We start from the raw sequence: 26488 nt of genomic DNA, 5'->3' as shown, positions 1-26488 counted from the left end.
AAAAGGAGAAGGTACGGGACGAGCATGAGGTTAAAGGAGGAATGCTTTGGGCGCGTTTTACTACCGAAGCGCGCAAAGGATCGTTGCACTCGCCTCCGCGCATTCATGCAGGGTTACGATTTATAACCGTCCTCCTTTTCTTCCACTGGTGGTTTCACGTTTAAGGAAAATAACAAAACAACCACGCTCCTTATTTCTCCTTTTCCCTTACGTTCTTCTTTCTCTCTCTCTCGCTTTCGGCGTCTCGTTACGACGAAATAAATGCTATTTTCTTTCTCTCTCTGAAGCTCCTTAGTTTCCGTATTAACACCAACAAGAATTCGCATCTTTCCCGCGAGCCTTTAGATTTTCACGCGACGACTTTAGACCTCGCTCTCTCCATTTCGCCCGCGAATCCGACTGTTTAAAATGGTAAGAGGCTATGAGCTTCTTGAACTGTACGCCCAGGGAATCATTTCGTGAAATGAGAGATTCTTACAGCCTAAAATTAAGAACAGTCTAGTTCGGATAAAAAGATACGAGAATTGTTTTTTCAGAAATTATATGTGTGAATATTCACCATATTTTCATAATAATGAACACAAAGCAACACATATCCTATGTAGAGTTTTATCAATAATCAAATCAAGTCCGTGATTGCAAAATCACTTATAATTTGAGAGTAAAGAAACGAGTAAATTACACAGAAATCTCTGCAAAACATTTTTCAAAAAAAATATGTTCGAAATTATATATTATATTCTTTTACTATTATAAATTATATATTTATTATACTTAATAAGCTAAAAGTTGCCGAATTATTTACTCTCTTATCTAAATATATTCTGACAGTTTTATATACAATGATAAATCATGTGTGACACATGTTACGCGTGTCGCGTAATTATTCACGTGAATATGTGTTATGACGAGCACGCGTGACCTGCATAAACGCCGTAAGATACCGGGAAGAATGCCGTTTGTTTCACGTTTGCACGTCAATTTTTCTTCGAGACACGGGCGTTTAAAGAGTTTGCGATTTTTAAAGGCGGCACGAGCAACATTGTCGTCGATACCGACCACATACACGACCGACTGTCGCAGCGCTTAGTCTCAGGACCGTCGACTTCGTAAGATTTACGGGGGGAACTTTCTCTTATTCCCGAAAAGTTCTTATCGAAACTAGTGTTCTGTCGTTTTAGTATAATAATATGAATGTGTTGGTAGTATATAGGTGGAAAGACGTAATATTATATAGAAATAATACACATAGAAGAGCAGTTTCAGAAATTAGGGAGATTTCTGTAGGTCTTATGAAGTTGAAGGTCCTGAGGCTCTCTCTCTAAGCGCTGCGCGACAGTCAGTCAGTCGCGAAACATGACAGTTGAGAGTGTATAAAGTTGGCACCCCACTTTTTGAAATTTATAATTTTGAAAGTTGTTCCAGATTGTTCTGACTTTGTACCACATTGTTCTAAAGTGATATTGCTTCATTCGAAACGATTTTCGAATAAAACAAAAAAATGATTTTTTGAGCTGGCACCCCACTTTTCGAAAATCGAACATTCTGATACCGCAATAGATTGTTCTAGTTGTTCTAAACATTGTTCCAAAAGGACAAATCCGTAAGTTGAATTATAAGTCCAAAAAATGAAAAAAATGTTTTTGATCTGGCACCCCATTTTTTGAAAATAAAGTGTCCTTTGATGAAAATGATTTGTCCTTTTGGAACAATGTTTGGAACAACTAGAACAATCTATTGCGGTATCAGAGTGTTCGATTTTCGAAAAGTGAGGTGCCAGCTCAAAAAATCTTTTTTTTTGTTTTATTCGAAAACCGTTTCGAATGAAGCAATATCACTTTGGAACAATGTGGTACAAAGTCAGAACAATCTGGAACAACTTTCAAAATTATAAATTTCAAAAAGTGGGATGCCAACTTCATACACTCGACAGCTGAGCGGGGCAAGCAAGTGGAAGAAAGTAAACGTTAGCGCTCGAAATCGTTTCGAAAGTGCAAATAATTCCAAGTACCGGCTTACATTGTCCTATTTCCAATGGAGGGGAGGGGGGTAACTGTTTCTCTACATCATCGATTAATTTTGCGAATTGAAAATAAATCTACGACTAAAAGCGCGATTTCTCGAGTTTGATGCAAGCGAATCGAAAGAAAATGAAATAAATTGAATTGTACACAAAATATAATCTTCCGTTCGTTATAATTCGAGACGTCAACTTCAGCTATCTTGTATGGCATAATATTTAAAAATAGAAGCGAAAAGCAGTTATATACAATGAAGAAAGATAAAAAAATTTTCTAATATGTAAGAGAGAGAGGGGGAGAAAGACAATTTTTATATTCATTTTCAAATTCAGTTCCAACAAAACATACGTTGTTCACTGATTATATCTCGCGTATACAAGATCGTTTTGAAGTCTTTTCCGATCAGAAGCAAAATTTATCTTCGTGCGCGAGATAAATTTTACCGCATCTCCCGATATCTGCAATACGTCCGGCTCTCAAAGAAGCGAACAATAAACGTCTTTCTGGTCTGAAATCAATGCTACTAGACGCCGCGCCGGAATCGAAAGTAAAGCGCGGCGCTGTTGTCTGCTCTCTCTCTTTCTTTCCCTCTTTCTACTTTCCCGGCCGACTTGAGGCGACGTTCCGATGCCAGTGTGATGCGAAGGAACTTAGGGAAACGTCGGTGCCGCGGCGGCGGAAGAGGCGAGGAATGGAGAGCTACGAATTTCGCCGATAGAGAAAACGCGGCGCGCCCTTAGCGTCGTTTTATCGATACCGCGGCAACGCTCGAACGAACGGGACTTTGGCAAGCAATTATCCCGAGGCTTTGCGGCAAAAGCTTTGTGAGCGTGAATCGCTTACGGCACAACGTGCGCCGTTATATCGTGTACTTATTTCGCCGACGTGGTTCTTGCACGTATACGCACATGTGTGTGCAGTCACACACACATATGCACGAAGAACTCTCTTCATGAGGTGGTAACTGCTGCTGCGATTGGAATAGTTAGCGCTAAAGTGCGTTTTAGTCAAATTTAGTTTACTCATCAAATACGCGAATTAGCTCCCTTTGCATCTATGCGCTCGTTTTCTATTCAATCTTCTTCGATATTCCGTAAGTGGAACGAGGGTCTCGGAGAAACGTTAATTTTAGTCGGAGTCGCTATTAACCGAGTCAAAATTTAGATTCTACGTTAACCCTGCAAATATCTCTCTAACTTGTATAAGCCACTGAAGTATTTCAGACCAGTGAAATAGCTCGAGGTACAGCGTTTATGTAGGCTATTGTGCTCCTTTCATGCCACAAATTGTAACTTATTGCCGTTTTCTCCATGCGGAGACTTAAAGATGAACTCGCTGAGAACGTTTACTCGAATCGAAATTTTGATTCTACATTGGCTCTGCAAATTCCGTCGAACTTGAAAAGTCCATGAAGAATCTCGGGATATGTAAACTATTGGCCTACCTTGATACTGCAGATGATTGCTTATTGCTGTTTTCTCCATATTAAGGAAGCTCGAAGAAGCACTCGTTGAAATATTAAATTATTTTAATTATTTAGTATATTAGTTTTATCGTAAAGAATTATTCAATATTCGAACTTTTTATTTATTTTTAATTACTTAAATTATTTTTTACTTAATATTCGATTATTTCAATATATCTTAATAGAATTTCACGCTTAAACAACACACAGAAAAATACCATTATATACGGAGAGAATATTGTAGTAAAAATTACAATGCAACTTTGGTAGTCCGAGAATAGACTATTACGAAAATTATAATAAAACATAGTAAAAATGACCATACACATGAGATAATTTTTGCTATGTTTTATTATAATTTTCGTAATAGTGCAAATCTATCCCCAGACTACTAAAATTGCATTGTAATTTTCACTACAATATTCTCTTCGTGTACTACTAAGAAAAGTGATTATTCAGTCTATTTTATTTCTTTTAGTAGAATCTCTTTTAATGGTTATCTTCGACAAGAAATATTTTCTTGATAATGATCGTAAAATATACTTATCATAAATTTTAATGGAGTTCATTATCATGTACTCAAAAGGAGAGAGAATTCTTGTTCTCTTTACAAGAATATTATAAAACTTTATCGAAGAAAAAATTGGTTCGATACTATAGCAAGCAAACCGAATTTTGTTTCAACTTAATATTTTTAGTTAAAATGCTAAACTTACCAGGACTCAAAATGTATTTTAGATAAATTTGATGCTTATGATAATATATTTTAAACTTATGGTAAACTTGTGAATGATATCAAATGCTTAAAATATTTACTTAAACAACATTTACTTGAATGCAGTATGTATTTTTCTGTGTGCGGTCGGAACAGCTGTAATTTGACGATGAAGATTCGAGATCCGATGTTTATTCCCATATTTTGGAACAAAATCTAATTAATACGGAGCACAACACGCGTGTTGTGTCGGCGTCGCTCGCTGGTTCGGCACTGAGTGCAAAGATCGGGAAAAGTTCGCGAAGCACAAAGATAAATTTGACCACTATGAAGGTCCCGGATGTTTTAACTGTGTAGAGGAACAATAGATCACGTATCGACATTCGTAGAGTTCACGTAGTTTATGGTATGTGTGTCACTTGCCGGCTCGATACTGAATGAAAACATCTGGAAAAATTCACAAGACACGCAGGTAAATACGACGGCTTTCTAAAGGTTTCAAATTAATAATTAATTTAACAGAAGCATAAAAATCGGTGTATTTCGTACTAATATAATTAGGTTATTTTTTATTCTTATTCCACAGAAAGATAATTTTACGTTCATTGCAGGCGCAAAAATTTTCCCTTTGATATAGTCTTTGTTTCAAGTCGCTGCGATGTCTACAAGTGAAGTTATTGACGATTTTATCAATCCGCGCTCTAAATTATTTGGCGTGATAGCCGCAGCGAGCGGCGTGATAGATCACTACGCGACGAGTGAAAGGAATGCGGGGCGCGACTGTTGTGTGGAGAGCACCTTGCGCGGAATGCGACAGCACATAGCTCGCTACCCCCACTCCGCGGCACAGATAAGCATCGCGCACTGTTTACTTACTCGCGCGTGTAGCCGCGCGGTTCAACTCGCTTTAGAAGTAAATATTGCGCTATTATTTAATATCTAATAATTCTTTCTAATATCTAATAATTATTTATTATCAATAATAATTATTAATATTATTTTATTAAATAATCATATTATTTAATATGCCTGATATTTAATATCAGATATCAGCGTTTCTCTCTCTCTCTCTCTTTCTCTCTCGCACGAGCGCGAATTTCGAGCTCAAGTCTGATGTCAATGGCGCCGCTTTAAACGACTATAACTCGCGAATAAACTGACGCGGCAAAATTAAATGAAAAGAAATCTTTCTGGCACGCATTCCCACACGCGTCTATCCACACCGCTTTTTCATTGCTTATTTGGAAAAGTCGAGTGACGTGATCGATTAAAGCACGGCAAACATGATTACATGCAATCTCTTTTATTCATTATCAAATTGTTTCGTGATTTTATTCTTTATCTATTGTAATATTTTTAATGATGAGATTTATATTGTTACTAAAGATCAAACTAAATGTATATATATCGTGAATAATTATCGTGATTATTTGCGGAATGATAGAGGACTGTTTTGTTCAATTTTATGAACTCTATTCGCACACGAGCATTAGTATATGCATTGTGTCATTCTGTATACATTCCAAATAACAATGAAAAATATAATAAAGAGATTGTGAAGAGACATACACAGAACTTTTGTTTTACATATCCATTAATTGTACAGGATGTCTGAATTTAGGTGCTTGTGGACAGGTATAGAACTTTTTAAACTAAATACATAAAAGTCTTGCATTATTTTGTAGAAATCCTATTATTTTAATTATTGCAATATTAATAAAAGAAAATTTGATAAATCAACGTGTGCGATGCGATGGAACGAACTCTAGGGTAATTCTTTGCAGAGTCGAATGCTCGAGATTCACGAGTATAAGATATTTAGAAATAGTTGCTTTTCTTAGCTGCTCGATAAACAAACGTATGCTTTTAATTTCAGCTAATAATAAAGTTGTATCTCACAGCAAAAATGCATTTTACCTATTACTCTTAGCGAAATGATTAGTCTTTTAATTAAGTTCAAATTAGCCACTGAAATTTAGCTAATATTACTAGGTTATTTTTTGCGAGAGGCGTAAAACAAAAATGTTTATTTGTCGAGCAGCGTTACGTTAATATGTCGTAATACGAGGAGCATTAAAGGGCGACGTTAGCACTTTCGAGATTTGTAACAGATTCTAAATTTCGATTCGGGTAACGTCTACATTTATCGAATTGACGACAATGCGCGCGCTGTGTAATTTATACGCTTGAGGCGTATTACGACTCCGACTCAACTTCTCCGTATTAATGTTTTGCACGTACCGTAATCTAGCTATGGTGCGTTGTATATATAATGTGGTATATCTGTATTCATTCACAGATTAATTACACCGTTCGCGAGGGCATAAATGCAGCACGGCGCGTGTATTTGCGCGCGAATGTAGGTGCAAACAGGTGCAACAATATCGCGTCTTTGTAACTACGCCAAGTTTCAACCGTGCTCTTTACTTTCCGGTACTCTCCGCCCTCTCGTCTCACTTTACCGTGCTTCGACCCTCGATACCGTTAAGTATTTCATCGATACGCGCGTGCCGCTTTAATATGAACTGATATATTGCAATGCGCATATATTTTTTGAAAAAAAAAAAAAAAAACTCGACAGCATAAAGATGTTCCCATCGAACGCCATTGTTGCGCCTCGCTGTATCGACACTGAAACATTCTTGCGACCGGTAGCTATGCTCGTACGTATTTCCCGGCATCGTGGCGCGCAGCGGAGGTAATGGCTTTACCTCCGACCGAGGCGAGCCTCATCGGATTCCTATCGGATTTCTTTTCAGCCACCTTAATCGGATAACGAACGATACACGTCCTGGTAACTCTAATAATTGGTGCTTATCCGTCGTCTGGCTGACCTCTTCCGATGCCGACCAATCGGGCTTGCCGGCCTCCGGATCGTATAAGCAGTATATATCGTCGTTTCCTTCTTCACTCGCGCCAAACTCGCAAATGCGCGCGGTTAACGTCCCGAGAATGAGAATATACCGTAAAGAACACGGAAAATGATGCCGCTCCCGGAAACGCTAATCCCGTTAATCTTGATTACAATTCTCAATACGCGCGCAAAAAACGACGAGAGGGTAGAAAGAGAGAGAGAGAGAGAAAGAGAGAGAAAAGGAGAGAAAGAGAGAGCGCTCGCTCGCCGTTAAACTGTAATCAGCCGCGCGAGAATGTATCTCTCGAAGAAAAGAAGCTTAATCCGCGGAGTATCCTGTTAATCACGTCGTGTACGTGAACCATGTTATGTGTTACATCGTTAATTATGCCGTTATTATCGCGACGACTACACTCTGCCGCCGCCTACGTTCATCACGCGATTATCCGCGTTGAAAAATGGACCGCGCTCGCTCAACTGGAATCTTCGCAATTTTTCGGGAAAAACGACTCACTGGCTGGATTGTACGCTTCTTTGGCGACCGCGTTCGAGAGATCTGGAATTGAATAGATCCATTGATCTTTCGCGGCGTGTCCGAAATCCGCACGTGCAGCAGCGCGTGCGCGTCTCATAAACCTACCCGCATACACGAGCCGCATTCAGGGAGCATAATCGAGATATCTATCCCAGTGATAGACGAGCTAGATAGGAGTCGCGACGTGAGTCAAGTGACAGGTGGGATAACAAATGTCTGCGCCGAGACATCCAGCATGTATCTAAGCTTTGTCTCTGTCCGTGCAATCTCTAAGTGATAATTATTGCTTGGAGAGAACATGCCTATATAGCTACGTGATTCAGATGTATCTAATCACAGCGTGCACGTGGAATATATACGGATCGCGCGCGAGCGTGCACACTATCGTCGCGACAGTCGTTGCACGCTAAATTTGCCGATCGGCCGACTCGTGTGATAGTGATAGAACGGAAATAAATCGTTTATTTCGAGAGAGGACAAACAGGGTTTCCAGTACGTGACAAAAATTGCACACATTCTACCTCTGTCTCTCGTCGACGTCAAAGTCTTAGTCTGCCTCCAAAATAAACTCGCTCGGATAAAACGCGAGGGAATAAAATACTTTAGAATGCTGTACGGAGTAATTCTCACTAATAGACCACGACCATGTCATGTCTCCATGTGCGAAGACGATGAGAATCGATTTGATATACGACACCGAGGTCGGCAGTTTATCCTCTCCTAAAACGTAGCCGTGCTCGGCGCCGTCGAGAAAATGTCGCGGAACTCGTAAACGCGCGCTCGCGAGGATGGACGAACTGCATCATTTATTTACGCGTGACATCGCAGACAGGACACCTGTTTCTCGGCTCCCTCTCCCCCCTCCCCCTTCCCCGCGGCGTTGACGGAGACTGATTCGTTTATTATACCGTAGATGGTTCATATGTTACCCCCGACGGCAGGCGTAATCATAAGCAGAGCATAATATGCAGATGTATTATTTCGCGTCGTTCTGGCATGCGCATCAAACCAGACGTTTATATTCAAAGTAAACGGGTAGAGAATGGACGTTATCGTTATGATTAACGATACGTATAATAAGTGCGTGTGCGGCTCGCGAGTTTAGGTGTTGATCTCACTTCGATCCTCACGTTACTTCACATTTTCCGGATCGGTTGCTCTCTGAAATACAATCGGTGTATCCTACGTCAAAATGTTATACTCATAACTGGTGATTCAGTTATCAGTATAGCACTGCAATCAACAAATCTCACTGAAAGGATCAATTAATAGTAGACACTATTTGTTGATATACTTTGCAAACACAGACAGTAACATTGCACGCGGGATACATGGAAGCCGTTAATTCCATCATCATAAACGCAAAGATTCAACTTTGGTATCGCAAAATTGTGTATCATAGGATGACAATCTTGCTTTCACTGATCAAAATCAGTGAGATATAAGACAGAATAATAAAGTGTCTCTCTATTGAAAATCAATGAATAATCACGGATCACAAGTAAAGTAATTTTTCTACCGATTCAATCAGAAACATTTATTACTGATACTCTTTAAGAGTGCAAAGCGCTCGGAATGCTTTTAAGGCGAGCAATTAAAAATCGCGATTCTTCTTCCGCGAAGCAATTATTTCGTGCCTCGGATTTGTCGAATTAATTTCCCCCATTTTTTAATTTCGCCCGCTCGCTCATCATAAGAGAAATATTTACCGAGCTCGCTCGTCTCCCCTTCCTCGTCTCGGGACGTCGTTCTTTTTCCCTTCTCATTTTGGTCCGCCGGCGACGAAATATTTGGACACGATTAACGTGCAATTACCCCGCGCATCTTAGCACGCGACTTCACTCGCCGTGTCCCGCGCAGGACGAACGAGACACCTGCTTCACGGCCCCTTCTGGCGTTGACGTCGACAGATCCGTTTATTATACCGTATACTTGATCATCGCGGTCCCACTAACCGGCTTGCCGCCGGCCGGCCGGCCGACCGTCCGCCTTAACGCCTACCCGCACTACTTGCCGCAGAGGGTCCTTGCAGCAGACCGCCGTCACGCGTGTGTACGCGCACCCGCACGCGCGTGCGAATTAATATCGCCGAGATTAGTGGGAGCGCCGACTAACTAACTGGCTGCTAGCAATTTGGATTATTCGCTTCGTGCCCGGCTGGTTGATCATCGTTGCGGGGAAACTCGCTATTAATCTCCTCGGCGCTCGAGAAATCGAAATGTACGCGCGTGTACTACAGGAGGCGGGAGCTCCCGGCCGACCGGGATTTCCCGGGCTTCAGATCGTTTCGTATTTGTATTCCGCGAAATGTGTCGTATCCCGAGTATATCATTGCGCCGTTTGAATGTTGGCTTTCCAACAGCACCAGGCACGTCGAAACATTGGATCATCGGTCGCGGCTTGGAAGACGCGACGAATCTATGAATCAACGTTGTTCCGGAATAAACGAGAAATGCGCGCTATATCTTTCAAGTGCAAATGATATTTTCAAACGGCGTTATCTGGATAATACTCGAGGACGTTGCGCAAACTCGCGTCCTCGCGCTGTTCCGCGACGGTGTACGCTGCGGAGAACATATTCCGTTGGCTGTCCCGATTCTCGAAAAATTCCCCGCGTTGTACGGAGTCTTTCGAACTGACCAATTCAATCGTTTTCTGCGCCGGATAAGAGCTCCGGACTGGAGCTCTGCTTCGCAAATCCATTTGCTCGTTCGAAAGGGTCGCTGTTATCCCCGAAGGTCGGGAAATAAGAATTAAATCGTGGCTGGCGCGTAATTCCATTATCGTCGTTCGTCTCTGTTATTACCGTGTGGTCATAGAATAACGCGAGGCGACGCCGCACGTTCCGTGTCCCCCACGAGGATTCGCAGGATTCATGCTGGTGATCCTACGAGGGCGCATACGGCAAACGGCAATAAAAGTCCCGATAAAGGCCGGGGAGAAATTGTGACCGCCGTATTTCTTACATCTCCCGGGCCGAACGCTAAATTAAACTCTCAAACATCCGCAACGCCGTTGGCCATTTCTCAGCGCTCGCTCGTTCGTTTTCGCTCGCTGCACCGGAGCGGTCGCCACCGCCTTGTCTCGGATATGCCTCGCCGCAACGAGCGTCCGCGAAAAGCGTATCGTATCCGCGATTTTATCGAGTCACTGACTTAATTGAGCGAGCGAGGGAGGGAGAGAGAAAGGAAGAGAAAGAGAGAAATCGGCAACGCCGAGCGTTTTATCGATACTCTCGGGCAATCGCGTGCTTCACGTTCGAATAGCTGGAACGATCGACGAGCGGTTTGTCGCGATAACTCCAGCGACAAATAGGAATCTTATCGGCGTACACGTAGGCCGGCTCTTGAGAACGGCGAGTCGCACGAGCAAGCAGACAGGTCTTCTCTCGCGCGGGAGCCGCCGTGCGAGGAAACAGGGTGGAAAGCGGCTCGCCGGAGCGAGCGGATATCCTAGCGAGGGATATTATCCCGTGGGAGGAAGCCATCTTTTACGCGGCCGGAATACCAATGACGCTCGGCGAACAGATAAAAGTGTATCGCGATACTATCTGGCCAACAAATGCGTATTGGAATCGCGGAGTTTACATACGTGTATCTATAGGGTGCCCTCTAAATTAAGCTAACCGCGGTAGTGGCGGACGCTGCCGATGAAACGCCGCAGATAATCATTCCAGCCACGGCCTCCTGCTCCCGCCGTCGCCCTTTTGTCGATATTTCTCATTAAAGGGACTTATTATATGGCTACGTTCGTCGTAATAGCGAAACGCGCGCTTGGTTGCCGGACGGAAATCGCACGTAAATATCGCGAATCGAATGGCCGTGCTTTTGCTGAATTCGCGCGCGACTCTATTTGGTAGATAAGCGATACAGTCATCGCGTAACGGAATGCTTTAAGGCTTTCTCCGCACTTTTTTACTTTTACATTTTACAGAAAAACTTTTGTTGCTATAACGACAGAACGCGGTAGAAAATTAAACGAAATGAATAATAACGTAATAACGCAGTTTTTCAAATTCATATATTCGAAATTGAAATATTAATAATAATAAGCGCGCCGCGATAAAAATATGTATATCGTGAAAAATCCACGATGAAAAATATCGCTTGCAATTCGCAATTAATATTTTCTACAACTCGTTTTCCAGGCAAATAACAGAATTTTGCGCTTCGATTATGCGTTTTCGATTGTGCGCTTCATTATTCCCGCGCGCAATTGAGCCTGTAAATTAAATTGCAAACCTTGAATAAATGCCATAACTCTGAATTCAACTGTTATTCGCATACCATCATGTATGCATACGCAGAGAAACAGCGGAGAAACTTCGGAGAGCACCCTGTGCAGATATACGTATGTATACATCCGCGCACACGTCTACATACTCGGATATGCACCCATCCTCCTACGTTGCGGGGGCGTATGTAATCTCGTGGCAAAAAGAGCCTCGCGTTTCTCGAGCAAATCGGATACACAAAAAGTCCCGTGAGAGTTGTGTCCTCCACACCTACGACTCTGCGAATCCCACGTGACGCACCTGATTGCCCGGATTCGCCCGATTTTGCACCATCCGACCGCAACTGGCACGCAGCTAACGAGCCGAGACGTAATTCCGAATACATCGCGGGTTGTCGTTCGTTTAAGAGACTACAATCGACTCGCTATCGGACTTGTTGCTGTTTAAAGGAGTAACGCGATGGAAACTTATCCGCGTCGCGCGCAAACGAGCGTTAATAAAAGTGAAAGAAAAATATAATAAAGTTCTGCTAATATGACTTTCATGTGACACACGCCGCTCTAAAGTAAAATACTGGCTTTAGCTCAATTTCCCCGAAGCGGAAGGCAGTTACGGCCATTTGTAATGGTTGCACAACAAGAGAATAATTTTTGACCCGCACGCAGCGCTCACAGCTCACGATGTCAGCGCGTGATCGCTCACCCACTCGGAAAGCCGCCAGAGAACTTTCCCGAACTCTCCTCACCTACCATTCTATTTTCTCGTGATTTTCTTCCGCTTAACTAAGCTCGGTCGCGAACGCACACAAGAGACGTCGAGATATTTGTATCCGTTCCAGCGTGGCTACCGCGAAATTCGTGCGCATCGTTCGAAAATATCCGATGCTCCCTCTCTCTCTCTTTCTCTCTCTTTCTCTTTCTCTCTCTCTCTTTCTCTCTCTCTCTCTCTCTTTCTCTCTCTCTTTTCTCTTCTCTTATCCGAGAACGAGCTTTGCAGTCTTGGTCGCATGTATTTATATATATTAATAGTTGCATCTCAGGGATTGTCGTGAAATCGCGACTCTCAGATTTATCGCAACGATCTTCGCCCTGTCCATACTCCCGCCACTATGTCTTCTTATGTAGTTCTAGGCTACGCCATTCTCGCCACCGAGACGTTCCTCTTCTTGGTCAGATAGCTTTCATGAGCGACGGTACAAGTCAACGTGGTAACGGCGACTAGATCCTATCGAGTACCCCGGTCGAACCTTAAGTCGGACTATCCGCAAGTCGGTGCCGATCGCGGCAAACTACCTCCTCAGCGCGGAAATCCGGAGACCAATACGCGGTGGACGAGCGGAGGAAGTGCCGTCGAACGCGAAATCGATGCGTGAGCGATTGGGGCAGCGAACCGCACGTCCGTTCTGTTCCGTCCCGTCTCCTGCCCGAACTCCGCGAGCAAATTCCCCGACAAGGGAGCGCGATCGTAACTCAACGTTTCTCACTCCCGGATCTTTACGATGATCCAACCGATCTCAATCTGTCGCACAACAGCGAAACTAAATGCGCGGCTCGCAATAAATTCGCGCCGCTATGTGCCGTCGAAACTTCGTCTGATCGATCCATGGCCGGCGGATTACGTTTTCGCGGCACGGCGAGCTGCAGTTACGTTTCCGAGGTTATCCTTACAAACGTTTAAATTCGCGCGCAGAATTGGGATGCAGAATTATCAGCGAGAAACCTTTGCTACCGGGATACGAAACAGTTATCTTACGTATTCCGCAAATGTTGGCCACCATGGGGCAACATCTTGGTAGCGACGTCTTCGTTTGATCTCCGCTCAAATCAAATCTGAGAACACTCCTGCAGGAGAACGTGTTGCGAGAGAGAGAGAGAGAGAGAGAGAGAGAGGGAGAGAGGGAGAGAGATAAAGAGAGGGAGAGAGAGAGAAAGGTCTCCTTCGAATCGAAAGGTCCGTATCGCAAAGGGATGCCCCTCTCCACTCGCCTCTTCCGTCATCCCCTTCGGCTTCGATCCGAATCGAGTTCGATCGTCCCGGCGCAGCTGCAGTTGATTGTGATCGAACCGAGTTCCTTAGAGACTCGGCTTTGTTCCCGGTCTAATCATAGAATTTACGTTGCTTGATCGGTCAAAGGTAGAGAACTGCGGCTTGAGGTGCACTCTCGCGCGCACCCACACACCTGAGCCCAAACGGAATGCCGGTATCACTGCTGCTGTTTGCACCTCGCAGCGACGCCCACTTGATATCAAAGGTCAAGCACCGTAGGCATGGCCGTGAGATAACCGCGGACATAACTCAGTCTTATCTTCGTTTGTTAAGCTCGATTTACACGTGTTAGCAGCTGGCCCGAGAAGTCATTGGCCTCGGGGCCAGTTTTGCGCTTTGAGCGCTACGTTCGGGACTTGGCACGAATATATCTCGTTTGCGAGTCTTTGAGTCACAAAAGATACTTCTGCAACGTTCTTAGTATGCTGAATTAGAACTCTATGGTCTAAACATCATTTCCCGAAACAATTTAAGACTTGAGCAGAGTATGTTCAATTTGGAAGGTCACATTGAAGCACAGAGTGGGCTGAATCTCTTTGAAATTTTAGCAAGTCTTACTCCTAAGCTCTATCTCTTTTAAATATCTGTTTCAACGAATAATATCGAGAATGACTTTGTATAATGTACGTTTTGCTCTTTAAATATTTCAGATCGTTCATAATTCGCTACTGTAAGACGTTGCTTGTGCAATGTTTGCGGTAAACCTCATCGATTGAGATAAATCGCTGCGACTCATCGTGAAAGGTTACTTTACGCCGCGACCCAGTTTTGCGGCTTTTGCCCACCGAAAATTATGTAACGAATGCACGAGCGAAAATATTCAAAACTCTTTGAATTTTGCTCCCGGAGTGCGGATAAATTCCGCGCATAATGCGAATGCGGATGTTCGCCGGTCAGCAACACTCTGTCTTTATTTTTGAGCATGGGTATGTGCGCGAGAATACTTGGCGTATTACAAACCGCGCATTCTATCGATAAAACTTACTTCCGAAGCTGGGGGATGGGGTGGGAAAGCTTTTTCTGAAACGAGACAGTTCGACATTGTATTTCAAACACGCGTCTCTGCATGTGCGCGTATCTCGGTAGCGTCAGAATTTATCGGATTGTTATGCATTTGCATTATGCGTTTGGCATTTAAGGACAGTCTCGTGAAAACACGATAACATATCAGTATTCCTCGAGTTAACTCACATCCCTCTCGTTCCATGAAAATAAACGAGGTAACAGTCAACTCGACAGCGTCAATTTTCCAAAGCGGAAAAGGTAATCGCACGCGACAGAACTAAAAATGGAATGTAATTGAGAGAGGAACGAAAACTTGGAGTTTTATCAGCACCCCAGAATGTAAACTCTTCCGTCCGAGTCGCGGTCCCATGTTCACGCCGGAGGGGTCGCAAAAATTTCCGACAACGACCGTGCTGCTAATGAGAGAACCCAGGAACTTGGCTGTAATTGGAGATATCCCTATTAGCGGCGACGGCCGGCAATTTTCGAGAGGCGGTTATTGATTCGGATAGCGCCAAAACTAGTTGCGCTCGTTGCCGGGCGCGGAAAGGCACGCCGGCGTTTCCGGCAGGAGCGGGCATTAGCTCTCGACCATGTCCGCCGTAGATTTCCCCGCGGACACTAATCACGCATCGCCATCGGTATTAGCTGCGAACTCACGGGATCGGTAACGGCGCGGCACAAGCGACCACCGGAATCGGTCTGCGGGGTGCGACAACCCGCGATACTGTCTCGCGCATTTTCCTCGCTCGAAATTCGAAAATATGGAATAAGCTAACAGTCCTCATGACGGGCATCACTTTCGATCATTTACATGAATTTGTCGTTCGAATATTAAAACGAGCTGTTGTTACTAATTAGCAAGTAACAATATAATTTAAAAACTAAATTATTTGATTCTAAATTCTTGGTAAATGAGCTGAAGTAATAGATATATTATTGGGGTCTAAATTAGTTGATCATAAGTTATCGGATAATATTTAGAAACATTTATGTGCAAGTCTCAATTGTGGGTCAGTAAACATTACGCGCTCGTATAACGGTGGGGTTATACGATACCCAATTTTCCATTAATAATGTACATATTCACATTGTTTTAGTCTATACACAATAGTGGTACACGTAACCCACCCTAGCAGTTTCATAAATCTAAAATGTCGGCTAAAAACAACTAAGATATTTTTTTAAATATTAAAAATGTTTGTAAATGTAATTGTTAGAGTACAATTGTAGAAGAATTAAGAAATATACAAAAATTTTTTCTGTGTTTTCAATGTGTACTTTTTTAATATATTAATAAATTTTTATTTGAAATTGCAGCTAATATATTCTAGATCTTTTTCTTAAATATTAAAAATATTTGTGAATATATAACTGTTAGAATATAATTGTAGAAAAAAGAATATGCAACTTTTTCCGTGTTTTTATTACAATGTATATTTTTTAAATAAATTTATATTAATTTAAGTTAATTTATTAAATTAATTTATTAAATTTCTATTAGTTTATTAATTAATTTATTAAATTTATATTAATTTAATTTATATTATTAAATTTTGACTTGAAATTGACAAATAAAGCAACTAATATTCTAGATCTTTTTCTTAAATATTAAGAATGTTTGTAAGTGTGTAACTGTTAGAATACAATTTAAATTGTAGAAAAACTAAAGAATATACCAAAATTTTTTCCGTTTGTTTTCATGATAATATGTACTTTTTTAATGTACTAATAGAGTTTGACCCGTAATTGAAACTCGACCCATAACTGGAACTGTTACCTTATATTTTCCCCATATATCTCCCTCGCTGGAGGGAAGTTTGTCCGCGAGGTTCGCATCGTCGAAGCAGTTTTATCTTCAACTTCCGAGCGCGCAAACGATTATCGGGTACAGAGATTTGGATTTCGCGACCCCTTCACGTCCCGCGCGCAGCCCCACGGCATCGCGGCGCCCTTTGGAACTTTCAGAAATACGCATGGAGCCCGCGATGCATAATTCGCGCCTCGAACGACGGGCGTTTCACGCGCGAGGGTCGCGCGAGCATAATCCGGAGTCCAATTAGCGATAATTACGACGTGAATTGGGAATTCCTAATGGCGGGCGTCCCCAGTAGTTCATTCGTTCGGGCGTGATTTTTGCAGACGGCGTAATTCGAAGCGCAAATTAAATTCGTTTCTTGCTTGTAACGGCAGGCAACGGCTCGCTTGAAGTAACCGAAAGAATTTCAGGAAAGAATATTCCTTTCCTTTCCGTCACGGTGCGCTTCGACAGTCGCACGAGAAACGACGCTCTCGCCGTTAAGTCGTCATAAAACGCGGTCTAATTTTCCGCCTCGTGGACGCGACTACTCCGATTTATCCCCGACGCCAAGAGGATTAATGTAGGAATTGGTTAATAATTCGGTGCATTGGTTTACAATCTATACCGTGTTGGCATTACTGCTAAACCTGCTAACAATGATCGTTTTGTTCGGCGCAATGAATAATTCTCTACTACGCGAATCGCGTGTATTACGTGGACGACATGAAATGAACAGTTATTCGCATCGCGTAATCATATCCCGGCGCTCCCGCTTTGTCTGGAAATTATAATTCTCCCCCTCATTTCGTCTTCACCGCGAACACATTTGTACACTAGGATTCATAAATGCCTTTACATTTTTGGTATCTAGAGAATTGGATTTTTTCGATCTGGCGCATCGTTTCTCAATAAGCATGAATCGTGATTGTTAGCTACTGAAAGAACCGACAACTAACTAACAGTCACGATTCACGCTTACTGAGAAACGATGCGCCAGATCGAAAAAGTTCAATTCTCTAGAAACCGAAAATATAAAGGCATTTATGAATCCTATTATACGCAATATTTCGTGGCGTTGATTTCTGCTCGATAAACGCAGGAGGAGCTACAACAAATACCTTCATTCATGCATATTCATCGAATATTCGTCGCGTCGCGGACAATCATTAATTATTTTTACCGTACGTGTGTTGTTCGAAGTATCGAATTAATTAATACCTCGCTCTAACAACGTCATCTTCTTTGGCGAGGCGCCGCTGGCGTGAAATGACCGACTGTTACCCCTGTGTGGCAAAAACGTGCCGCCGCCCAAACTAGTTCGGCAAATTACACCGGTTCGCGACTCGACACGCTCGTGGAAACTATCGCCATTCCGGGCCGTGTTGCACAGGTGCACTTGGGAATATCCCGGCCGCACGACCGCGCGGCTTAATAATTTACTTATTAATTATTAATCTCAATTCGTGCGCGGGGCAATCGCGACGATTACACCGCGCGTCGTGCGCGTTGAATTTGCCGAGACTTGTCAAAACTGTTCCCTCGCAGTTTTTTTCTCGTAGCGTTTTTTAACTTGCGTACCGATGCAGCGCGCGAAGCGAGACGAATATACGTGAAACGTACGTAAAATATTTCAACGCGATCGCGCGCGCGAAATAACGCGGGAGGATCGCACGGACGAGCTTGAATAAGTCAGAAACGCACGCACGCCATCGTTCCTCGACGAAAGGCAATAATTTCACGAGGCGAAAAGGTATCCTCCTCCACGACCGCCGCCTTACGTCCCCAAAATCGGCTGAGAAAAGGGAATAACTCGGCGAGCGAGGGTGTAGCGGGGGCGAGTGGAGGCTGACGTTGGCACCTCGATGAATGAGGTCATTTGTAGACACGAGCATTACAACAGCCCGGTCGGCGGGTGGCGGAGGGACGCCCGCGTGGGAGGAGGGCAGTTTGCAGGCGGTGATTTAAAGGTCTATTGAGCGATGATGCCTTAAGATTACTCGCTCGCCGGAACATAATTCCCCGGCCTCCGGCTGCGCGTCCTCGCAGTAATTTACGGAAACTCGCTGGTAACATGTTAAGAATGTCGCTCCCCTTCGCCGCGGCATGCACGCGAGGAACTCCACCTGCGGAAATGAGGTGACCGCGGGGAAGAGCGAGACAACCCCGATTCTGGAAATCCGGAGGTCGTCGCCGGGCGAATTAAATATTCATTCATAGTGGGTCCTCTTCTATCTTTCGGAAATCTCGTCCGCCGAACCTTCGGGAAGAATACGACGGCTATTCTATTTCAACAAACGAGAAACCGTATTTTTTATTGGACACTGTAAATCAGGAATGTGACAGACGCACTAATTCCGAATATCACGACGCGATTGTAACAAGAGCGCCCGACGCAAACGCACAGTGAAGCGCGAGCTTTTTGAATTTTTCCAAATTTATTCACAATATGTATAGTATTTAACCCGTTTGTATATTTGTGCCTTTGTGATTGTAAAATTATTCCGTTGGCAACGATTTCTCTCTGTCAACCCGCGTCCTCTCCTCGACGCATAATCTCGAATTACGCGAGAAGGGAAGGGGGATGGGAGGGGGGGAGGGAAGAATCGAAATGAAATTTTATACGTGCTTTTTTCGATTAGGCAAACTTAATACGATTCTAACATTCCGGACCCGCCGACGCCCGGCGTATGTATCGAGTTGCACGATTCGCAATTATGCATTCATCGCGGTACTATGCGTTATTCAATGCGATATTGAATATCGCGTTACCAAACAAAACATTGCGGAATATCGGGATTTCCTCGAGTAATTGGAAGGCTTGTTACCGAAACTATTACCGCGATCGCATTATAATTACACTCTCTATGCCCAGGCGCTACGCTGCAGGTTTATCATAATTTCATGCACACCGTAAATAGGAAGCTTGTTAATTGAACCTGACCGTTATTTACTTGCGATGCTGCTAACTTCGCGTTCGCGACACCTTAATTATCTATGTTGTATACTTAGCGCACGCCTCTCTTGGCCGGACATTTGGAAAATCCGACCGCAGTATTACGGACGAACATAGTTTCGGGCGCGACGTGAAAAATAATACGGATGATGTCAAGCATTCGTGCTTGCGTAGAAACATTGTACTTATGAAATTTTCTAATTTCTGAATCTTTCGCGATTCTCTTTTTAGTCTCGAGAAATTCCATACAGAATTCAACACACTCTCCTGCCATTCGACGCGTCAAAGACGCGATATATTTCTATCTTTTTATTGTTGCGATCTACTGAAAACGCATTTTTCACAATTAAACTCACAGATTTTGCAATAACTTTTTGTCTCAAAAACATTTTAAGACTTCTGACTTCTCCTCGTGGTCATCTTGATTTATGACGTCAGAAGCGAGAGCATATTCAAAGTTCCTGCAAAGAACATGAATTTATTGAATTCATTTCAATTTTATTGAAATAAAAAGATGTATCTAAAAAAGGACATTTGCAATCGATTAAACGTATTTCCAAAATATTTTGAACACTTTCCTTTTGTTCTAACAATCAATAAATAACCGTAAAATTAACGTGATATGCAAATTAACGTGATATGCTTCTCTTTTAGTCTATATTTCCTCGTTGGGTTGTCACGTTAACTTTACAATCATTTATTGATTGTCAAAGCAAAAGGAAAGAAGTATAAGTGCACTTCAATACAAATGTAATTTTTTAGATATATTTTTTTAATTTAACGTACTTTGCAAGGAGCCTTGAATCTCAGTTTTCTATGATATCGCATATTCTTAATCTTTAGATGGAATAATGGAAGGGGAGGCTCAAAACGAGACTTTTATCCTGTTTTATCTCTACCAAAGATTTGTATTTTCTTTATACGTTGTACTGCATTTAGGCTTCTCTGTCTTTCAGTCTCTACTCGATACAGTCTCTACTCTCTACAGAGCACAATTGATTACTTGGCGTGTATTTATCACGTCTACAAGTGAACTAACGATTCACCCGGCACGTTAAAGATAGCAAAGACAGACAAGGGTCAAGTATACGGTCGAGGAAAGAGCGAGCATCGTCAGGCGGGCGATGGAGCGAGAGCGGGCGTCGTATCGAACTTTTGGCAATTCGTAACTATCGACCGGTTGGATGGCGTCCAGCCTCGCCAACCAGGGGGAATGCACGGAAGACCCTTGATGAGGTCCCCGAGAGTCGACTCCACTCTTTCCCCTCCGATCCCAGCCGTATCGAACCTGTCACCGGCGGCGCGAACTCTTCGCGGCCGTTCGTGTCTATCATAGAGTTTCTTGTCGGGGGCCGCGCCGAGTATGATGACCCGGGCTGGTGAATCCGAACTTTTCGTTCGCTCACCGTCGGAAAGTGGTCGAGGCGCTTCGATAACCCACCTGTCCCCCTCATTCCCTCGGCGGCGGATCACGAGAATTGACAAACGCGATCAATCGATCTCTATCCGATCTAACCGCGACGATTCATTTTCTGTTGCAGGATGTTGCTTCGTGACCTTTTACACCAGGAAGGCGGCGTTGGCGGCGCAAAACGCTCTCCACAACGTCAAGACCTTCAGCGGGGTGAGTCGACGATCGATCCCGAATTTTATTGCGACGCGCGTTACATAACCGCGGCACGAAGTGCGCATCGGTAGGCGCTACTGGGTCAATTTAATCGGATCGCCGACGATAAATACGTTACGGCTGAAAAATTCGTCACGGGCGGCGCCAAGACGTAATTGCGATTACGTGAAGATGTCAGCGAAGCGCGACCGCGACATCGTACATTAGCATAGGATGGCATCGGGGTTGATTATCTTCCGAACGGAATGCAAGTTTAGTCATCTCCGGATCACGACCCCTGCTGAATGTATCGGCGTTGTCGCCGATAGAAATGTTTGGATAGCTTCGGCGCACGCCGAGCGTCGAATCAATCGGCAGACGCATCCGTTTAGCCGAATAATGAACGTTTACGCGGATAATTATCCGAGTGTCGATGATTGACAGAATAATGAATATTAATACGGTTGATCGGTCGAATAAATTATTCAAATCAACGCGGCAGCTTGATGAATCTTCGACTAATCGTCGATACATGCGAATAATCCGTCACGAACGATATGATCCCAGTGCAGATATTCCAAACGATTGGTTTCTTTCCTAATCGCGGCTGAAATGTCACAATTGTTTGAACGATCGCAATGAAAAACTCGACGAACTTGAGGATGCCGAAGCTTCCAACGCTCGACATTCATTCGCGCGCGAACGATTACAGTACGCGCGCCTATCAATTTTGCAAGATGAATGCTGAAATTTAACGAAGTGGCCGGGAAATAAAAATTTTACCATTATACGAAGTATCGCGGGAGAATCGTGCCGTGTGCGAATAAAGAGAATTAAACAATCTTCCTGTCCTCGCTAATTGATTTAATTGGAACGTGGATTAGAGAAAATTTCAAATGACGCACTTTTAAGCATTTTCTTTTCTCTCTCTCTCCCTTTTTCCCTTTCCTTTTTTCTCTTCTTTTCTTTTTCCCTTCTCTTTCTCTCTGTCTCTCTTTCTCGAATATCCGAGACCAGGACTCCATTATGAAGCCCTCGATCCTCTTTTCGATTCGAGATAACGCCACCCTCGCCCGCCTGGAAAAATATTCCGTCGGAAAAGCGGCTTTCCTTTCTTCGGGTTTGGCGTCCCGTCGATTACAAGCGGCCGGGGGCCGAAGATATCGTTGAAAGTGAGCCCGCACGATAATTACAGTTTCCCTGGAAACTTTCGATGCAATTATGAGACGTCATTACGAGCATTTAACCGAGCAGGCCCGGCTATCCCGCCTCCATACGCGCGCGCGTTCACTCGCTCGCTTATGCCTGAATTTACGAGAATAATGATCATTGATCGAGAACGGAAGGGCGTGCTCAACATGCGACGAACCCGACGAAGCCGCACTCAGATCGCCAGCAATGTTCAATATTTTGAACGCGACTAAACGATGACAAATCGCATCGATTAAATACCGCTGTTTTATTCCATTAAGAAAACCTTACTTTTATGAAAGAAACAATAAAATAGAAAAGTTATCCCCTTAAATACGCGTATTCTGTATGAATACAACAGTTCTCTCTAGACACGAATATAACTTTTTTCCACGAAGACGTCTAACAAAGTCTCGCGCGACTTAAAGGATTAAGATTCACGGAACCGTAGACGCGTACTCAAAGTTTCAAGTTGCACGCTTAAAGTGACTCTCTGTGCGCGGGCGCGTTAAATTCGCGAATTGTTTAAAGCTGCGCCGCGTATATATGACGGCGTTGTATTGCAGGATGCTTTGTTCGGGGAAAGAAAGCTTCATTGATCCGTTGAGCGGAGCGAAACAACGAGCTTTCCTTGCGCATCGTGCGGCGGCAGCATCTTCTTGGCGTCGCTTCAGGCATCTCCTCGGCACCGCGCTCACGACACGAAAGCTGCACTACCGTGACACTCAAATCGCGACTCGGACGATACATCGTTTTCCAGTGGACGTGCAGTGCCATGAGACTTTGTTTTTCTTCCTCATAACGTACAGTTCGCACGAGCCTTATCGAGTCACCGCACGTTTAAACGTTTCTTCCGCGCCAATGAGACCGGTTACACTGACGGGGATTTGCACGGGGAGGGGGATATCGAGAGCTTTTATTTTTAGTTCTCGCAAATCGATCCTTCCGACGAGCGAACGGAACAAACCGCATAATGGAGACGACGCGCGACGTGGTTTCAGTCCGTTGCCTTCCCGCGTGTGCGATTTGCTGGAATTGTACGTAGTAGTTTGACGCGTCACGCGATTAGGGTTTCGCTACGGCGGCAACGTCCGACTTCGGCGCTAACACGAGTCACCGTCGTGTAACACGATGTACTACGGCGAAACAATTATTCGGAACGCTTGGCCCGATCACGGGACGATAAAGCGAAATAAGAGAGAGAGAAAGAAAAACACTCAACGGCCGCCTTGAAATTTATGCTGGAAACAATCATTCTCCGTGATATAACTCCGACGATGCGCTTCAATTTACCCGATGCCGCACAGTATGCCGTTACACCGAGAAAGAAAGAGAAAGAAAGAGATAAATCGGCTCCTTGCCGGTCAACTCGTGAAAGCGAGAGCTTCCACTCGACTTCGTCCGCTCCTAAAGAAGGTCGCGTGCCACGGAAGAGGCCGAATCTCGAGACCTCCGACGCCGGCTGTTAATTAAGGGGGTTAAACAGTCGGAAGTCGAGCGGCTGCTCCTCCGTTGAGAAGAAGAGAGCAACGTAGCGAGCAATGCTCGATCGGGGGTTAGAGAAAAGAAGCTTGGCAGTACGCGGTGGCGGAAGGAGAGAGTTACCTCCCTGACGCGGAGAAAGGAAAAGGAGAGAACGCTGACAAGGAATTGGAGCGTCCTCGAGCAGCGCATAAAAAAGGGAGAAAAGCACGGGGAAGGGACAGGGAGCGAGAGAGAATAGGAAGTACAGGGTGGAAGAGGGAGGTCGAGGAGAAAGGGTGAATTGCAGAACGACGTTTTCGCAATGAAAAGGGTTGACTGAGTATAAGTGGGTAGCTGAAAGGAGCAAGAGTCGAAAGAGAAGGAGGAAGAGAAAGAGCTGGCGGAGGCGGAGAAAGAGAGGAGGAGGAACCAGGAGGTGGGTTGCTCAGGGGGTTACAAACTCCGAGTGGGGGAGAGAGTAAGGAAGCAAAGGAGAGAGAGGGGGGGAGGGAGAGAGAGAAGTCAATGTGGGCGGAGAAAGGGTGGTAGATAGGGGGCGAACAGAGAACGGCTTGTGCATTTGAAGGAGTTTAGCTTTTCTCGTATCAGATTTCGTTTCCACGAGTGGCGTTGAGTTGAGAGGTCTGTGTTGGCTTGGAGAAATGACTAGAGAGCTCGTTCCTCTTTCCTCTCTTTCTCTCACTCGTTCTCACTCCCTTTCTCTTTTCCTCCTCTTACTCTCGACTGCTTCAACCCTCTCTCGTAGCCTCCCACCCTCGTCGAGTGCATCAACGCGTCCCAACGTTACTCCGGTGCTCTTGATGCCCAACGGCAGATTTACAACGCACGAGAAGAGATCCTTCTATTTCCTACGCGCAATTCGCACGGGATTGACTCGGTTCGCGACGAGACGATTCGTGGTGTGGAATTGAATTTTTAGATTCTTCTAAGCGCATAATGTCGAGGTCACAGCGTCGTAAATCAGCAAGGTGTAAAAACGACGCTACCGAATTGGCCGTCATGTCGAATACTTCAAAATAATGTCTGAAAAAAATGCCCGCCATTTGAAAAGCCTCACCGAGATCCGCGCTTTCAATATTGAATCAGCTGCGTTTCGTGCATCGTCAAATTCGCTGGAAAAACGTCGCGTGCGACTTTCGCTGCCGGCGAGGGGTTCCGTGCGTGCAAATCGGTGTCGACACCGGGAAAGGGAAAAAAGGGGGAACTTATGTCTATAATCGAAACAGCGGAGTATCTCGCGGCGAAACTGCGGCAAGGAAGGGGGAAGAGCGCGTCTGGCTCGCAGCCACGAAATTGGCGGAAAACCGTGGCGAATTTACAAGCGTGCATACCGCGCTCGCAACAATGCGTAATATTATTAAAGCGCGGCGGGACGAGAGATATTGGAACGTTAGTAGGCGAGGTACAAATGGAAAATGAAACCATTATATGGCGAACGCTTCGGCGCGATCGATGGATGCACGGAAATGGCGTTACAGAAAATCCCCGCGTAATCGATGCCGCGTCAGCCGTTCTTCTGGAAAATCCGTGTAAGGCTGCGTAATGTGAATTTACAGTTGAAAACGGAAAATATCGCGATTTACGGGACGGGAAGATCCTTTTTTCATTTTAGAAAAAAAATATTTCAATCGCTTTTCGGACGAATCATTTCCCCTAAATGTTTCGTGTAATTGTAATATTGCTCTTATTCCATCAGAGACTTATTCAATTCCCAAGTAATTTTATTCCCGCGAACATTGAAAAACGGCAATATCACCGCCGAGAGATCCCATCGAATAAAAGTAAATTCGATCGACAAAAAGCGGCGAGTGTACGAGTTCAGACTGGAAAAATGAAAAAGGCGTCCTGATCGATGTTCGGAGGCGAAAGTAACATTTCTTTTCTCGTGCTTCCTTGACGCCGTCCGGTCTCGTCTCTCCGCAGAGGATTCTAAAATATTCAGGATAATCCCGAAGCCAGTCGACCGAACATTAACGATCAATATCGATGGAATGTCCACTGAATTTCAAGACCGATCGACTATGTCGGATTTGAAAAAGGAGCGCGGAACTGCGAATGGAACAGAGAGAGAGAGGGAGAGAGAGAGAGAGAGAGAGAGAGAGAGAGAGAGAGAGAGAGAGTAGAAAGCGGGAGAGAGAGGGAAATTCGATAAACCGCCATGACACTCGATAATTCACGTTAATAATACGGTCTGCCCGTTCGATCACATACATGCAGATGTATGCATAATGCGTGCACAGCTGTATTGTCGCGATAATGCGATGAGTCACGCGGTGACACTTTCCCGCGGGATAACGATAATCGATACAGCCTTTGCGTGAACGTCGCGGTGACTTTGTTCATTTCGCGACAGCGAAATCACTTTTGACGAAACGATCTTCAAGCACCGATGTCGTCTGTCACCAATCGCACGGTGCACGCGAGAGATTAAACCGTTCTTCGATTATCTCCAAAAATTTTCCTCGAGATGTTGCTTTCTCTCTCTCTCTCCCCCCCTCTCTCCCTCTTTCAATCCCTCTCTCTCTCTCTCTCTCTCTCTCTCTCTCTCTCTCTCTCTCTCTCTCTCTCTCTCTCTCT

The 26488-nt window shown here is 44.2% G+C and overlaps 1 protein-coding gene across 20 annotated transcripts in view; it reads left to right on the top strand.

Moving 5' to 3' along the window:
* Nucleotides 1-26488, top strand: part of LOC116850500 (CUGBP Elav-like family member 2) — a 561960-nt gene that overhangs the window by 436825 nt on the left and 98647 nt on the right. For all 20 annotated transcript variants that reach the window (XM_032828833.1, XM_032828836.1, XM_032828835.1 and 17 more), the window contains one exon: nucleotides 21171-21253. In XM_032828833.1, coding sequence (XP_032684724.1) covers nucleotides 21171-21253 — 83 coding nt within the window. The remainder of the gene's footprint in view (nucleotides 1-21170; nucleotides 21254-26488) is intronic.

Source organism: Odontomachus brunneus, unplaced genomic scaffold (genome assembly GCF_010583005.1).
Source record: "Odontomachus brunneus isolate Ranch 3 - 2012 unplaced genomic scaffold, Obru_v1 Obru_scaffold_147, whole genome shotgun sequence".
NCBI lineage: Eukaryota > Metazoa > Arthropoda > Insecta > Hymenoptera > Formicidae > Odontomachus > Odontomachus brunneus.
The sequence above is the reverse complement of the archived record's forward strand: the minus strand, read 5'-3'. Positions and strand labels throughout refer to the sequence as shown.